This window comes from Echinops telfairi, unplaced genomic scaffold, assembly GCF_000313985.2.
Source record: "Echinops telfairi isolate 266 unplaced genomic scaffold, ASM31398v2 ScPeMD7_655;HRSCAF=1070, whole genome shotgun sequence".
Lineage (NCBI taxonomy): Eukaryota > Metazoa > Chordata > Mammalia > Afrosoricida > Tenrecidae > Echinops > Echinops telfairi.
Window position 1 is genome coordinate 32,081,360 of NW_022104553.1, and position 3,293 is coordinate 32,084,652.

General features: G+C 56.5%; 1 protein-coding gene across 1 annotated transcript in view; it reads right to left on the minus strand.

The window, feature by feature from the left end:
* Positions 1 to 3,293, minus strand: part of RYR1 (ryanodine receptor 1) — a 138,629-nt gene that overhangs the window by 3,827 nt on the left and 131,509 nt on the right. The window contains exons 97-101 of the mRNA XM_045292707.1: positions 3,123 to 3,165; positions 1,720 to 1,850; positions 1,568 to 1,628; positions 541 to 687; positions 166 to 300 (exon numbers count right to left, since the gene is read on the minus strand). Coding sequence (XP_045148642.1) covers positions 166 to 300; positions 541 to 687; positions 1,568 to 1,628; positions 1,720 to 1,850; positions 3,123 to 3,165 — 517 coding nt within the window. The remainder of the gene's footprint in view (positions 1 to 165; positions 301 to 540; positions 688 to 1,567; positions 1,629 to 1,719; positions 1,851 to 3,122; positions 3,166 to 3,293) is intronic.

Here is a 3,293-nt window from a genome sequence, read left to right on the forward strand (position 1 = left end):
CTACCCGGTCCGTGAGAGTCACTGTGGATCCGCCTCGACTGGGTGCCAGTGAGTTTGGTTTGGTTTTGGGTGACCCAAGTCTAGGAGCGGAGCACGGTGCTCGGCCCATTTTGCATGCGGGAAAACTGAGCCGCTGGGTGGGGCGGGGGCGGGGCCGGGTCTCACCGTCATCATGTCGTCACACTTCATGTCAGGCTCGTCCTCATCCTCGCTCTTGTTGTAGAACTTTCGGAAGAAGTTGAAGGCCACCACGGTGTACAGGTAGACCACCACCGCCAGGAGGCCCACGGTCATCACCAGCTGCGGGTAGGAAGCCGACGGGTCAGCTGACCCCTCGTCCCTGCCAGCCCTTCCCCCCTCGTTCAGCCCATGTCACCCAGACGGCACTTCCCACACTGGTCCCTGGCCCAGCCTGCCTGGCCAGCCTTACCCTCCCCAGCCCTCCGCTCGGTCCTCACCCGCAGGCCCTCACCCCACCCAGCCTGTGAGCCCACACCCCTGGGAGCCAGCTCTCCACCCCGAACCAGATGCTGTCCACACCTGCTTCCCGTTGTGGGTCACAGAGGAGAGGATGGTGCGTAGCGTCTTGACCCCCATGGCGATGTCCAGAAGGTGAGCGGCAAAGAAGAAGTTGTTGTAGTGGCCCAGGAGCGACATCACCATGTACCAGCCCAGGTACAGGAAGGACTGTGGGCACACAGGGCCAAGGTCAGGAAGCAGACTAGAAAGGACAGAGCTTTCCAGGGGCGCGGCTCGGGTTTTGCCTATGTGGGGCGCTCCGTATCGTCATCTAGAGGAGCCTTTGTGCCATAATGGTTATGCATTGAGCTGCTAACCTCGAGGTCAGCGGTTCAAAGCCAGCAGTGGCTCCCTGGGAGAAAGATGAGGCTTTCTATTCCTGGAAAGAGCTATGGTGGCAGAACCCGCAGGTGCAGCCCTACCCTCTGCTCTAGGGTCGCTGTGAGTGGGAAGTGAGGTGATGGTGGTGAGTTTGGGTTTTGGAGTTTATAGTCATTCAGTCTGAGACCTCCTGTGGCGGCTGCTTCACCTTTGAGGGATGTTTGTGAGGCTCAGTCATGCGGCAGATGTGTTAGGACGCATTTTTGATGCCTGGTTAATATTTAATTGGATGGGTGTGGTACATTTTTTTTCCACCCATTCATCCACTGATGGGTGTGTCTACAGTGTTAGCTCTTGTGACAACTGCCGCTGTGAACGCCTGTGCACGGATCTGAGTCCGCACTCCCAACCCAGAAACTTCGAAGGGCACGGAGGGTGCGCTGACTCTGGCTGGTGAGAATTTGGAGGTTCAGGGGTGCTTTGGGGAGCTGATGCAGCTATCCTGGGGAGGGGGAAGTTGGGGAACTTTCCGCAGAAGGATGTCATTCAGGAGCACTCAGAGGATGTCGTGGGGGGTCAGGGACACTCTGGGAAATGAGGAACCAGGGCAGGGTCAGTGTCAGGGTACCCTGGGCTCAGAGAGAGACAGGGATCCAGGTGTCATTCCTTCATCAGGTTACCTAAGGCTAGACCACCTCCTTCCCACCCCCTATGGGCCCCTGCTCACATTATCTGTGAAAATGACCCCAAACTTCCAGATCTGGTACTTGACATCGATGGACATGATCCTGTATGGGCAGGGAAGATCAGATGGCCAGAGGTCACAATGGCCGCCTCCCCCCACCTGATTCCCCAGGCCTGCGGCAGGCCATGTCTCACCAGGTGAGCAGCCCCGGAGGGGGCTCTGGCTTGCGCTCGTTGTGGGCTGTGATCTCCAGGGAGGCCAGGTCCATGCCCAGCAGCTCAGCGATCCGCTCCCGCCCATAGATGTCACCGTGTTTGTCCAAGACCTGCATGAGGGTGGGAGGACGGGGCCTGCGCAGTGAGGGCATGGCTGGGGCCGAGGGGCTCAGCCTGCCGGGGGACTGCTGAGGGACACCCCGAGCTTTGTGTGGGAAACTGGAGATGTCGTTTCAGAGCTTTCTCTAAGAGCTTCAAGGCCAGGGCTGGTTCCAAAAGGCCCCCCGCATTGGCCAAACGAGCGGGAGGACTTTCTTATTCTGACATTGACGGGCAAGGAGATGCGCTGCAGCGGGTGCCTCAGGAGGCAAATTCGCCCCTTTCCTGCAGGAGACCCAGGTTCGATCCCAGGCCAAAGAGCTACCACCCATCTGTAAGCGGTGGTTGCATGTTGCTATGGGGATCATTTGACGTGGACCCATGGTTAAGACTCGGGGATGCCGCAGTCAAGGACTCTTACGGCGGATCGCACTGGGTCAATCTGCACAAGAACCGAAGAGCAGAGCATGGAAGAAGACATTGTCACCGAGGACTAAGGTGCATCTGCTCCGAGCCATGGTCTTTTCAGTCTCCGGTGCATGCGAGAGCTGGACACTGGCTAAGGAAGACCATGCAGAATATTGCATGTATCATGGACAGATCTGTCTTGGGAGGAGGTACAGCCAGCACGCTCCTAGGAAGCAAGGAGGGTGAGCCTCTCATTTACTTAGGACATGGTGGAGAGACCGGTCTCTGGAGGAGGACGTCATACTTGGTAAAGTGGAGGGGCGGCGAGAAAGAGGAAGACCTTCCACGAGATGGTTTATCACCGTGACTGCAATGCTGGGCTTCTCCCTAAGAACTATCGTGAGGATGGCTCAGGCCTGGGCAGTGTTTTGTTCTCATGCACATGGGTCGCTATGGGCTGGAACCACACTTGGCTTCTCCATCAGTCCATCTGTTGATGGACCCTTGGGTCTTTTCTGCCTCTGCCTCTTGTCAGCGCGTTGCTACAAACATTCGTGTACAAGGATTGGCCTGAGTGCCTGTTATCAGGGTTCTAAGTCGCTAGCTCACATGATCATTCTGTGTTTAACTTCTTGAAAGGATAAGGTCATATTTCCTGAGGACTATGCTAGGCATTGTGCTATACACCTCTGTGTATATCAGGGTGGTGACTATTGTGCCCGCTTCCAGATGGGGAAACTGATGCTTCTCAGAAAGGCAGAAACCCTTGCCCAAGGACATACAGCCAGTGCTTGGCAGGGCCTGGCATGGATGGGAAGAAGTGACTGAGCTTGGGAGGGAGGCCCTTCCCAGTTCCCCCATCCATATCCTGTCACCTTCCGCTTCACAAACTTGTCCCAGTAGTTGCTGGGGAAAGACCTGCAGAGAGAGAGAGAGAGAGAACAAGAGTGAGAATGAGATGCAGGAGGGAGAGAGGCGCTCAGCCAGGTCTGGGTGATTTGAAATTCTCTTCCTTACTAGGGAATCTTGTTTGCCTGAGACCAATG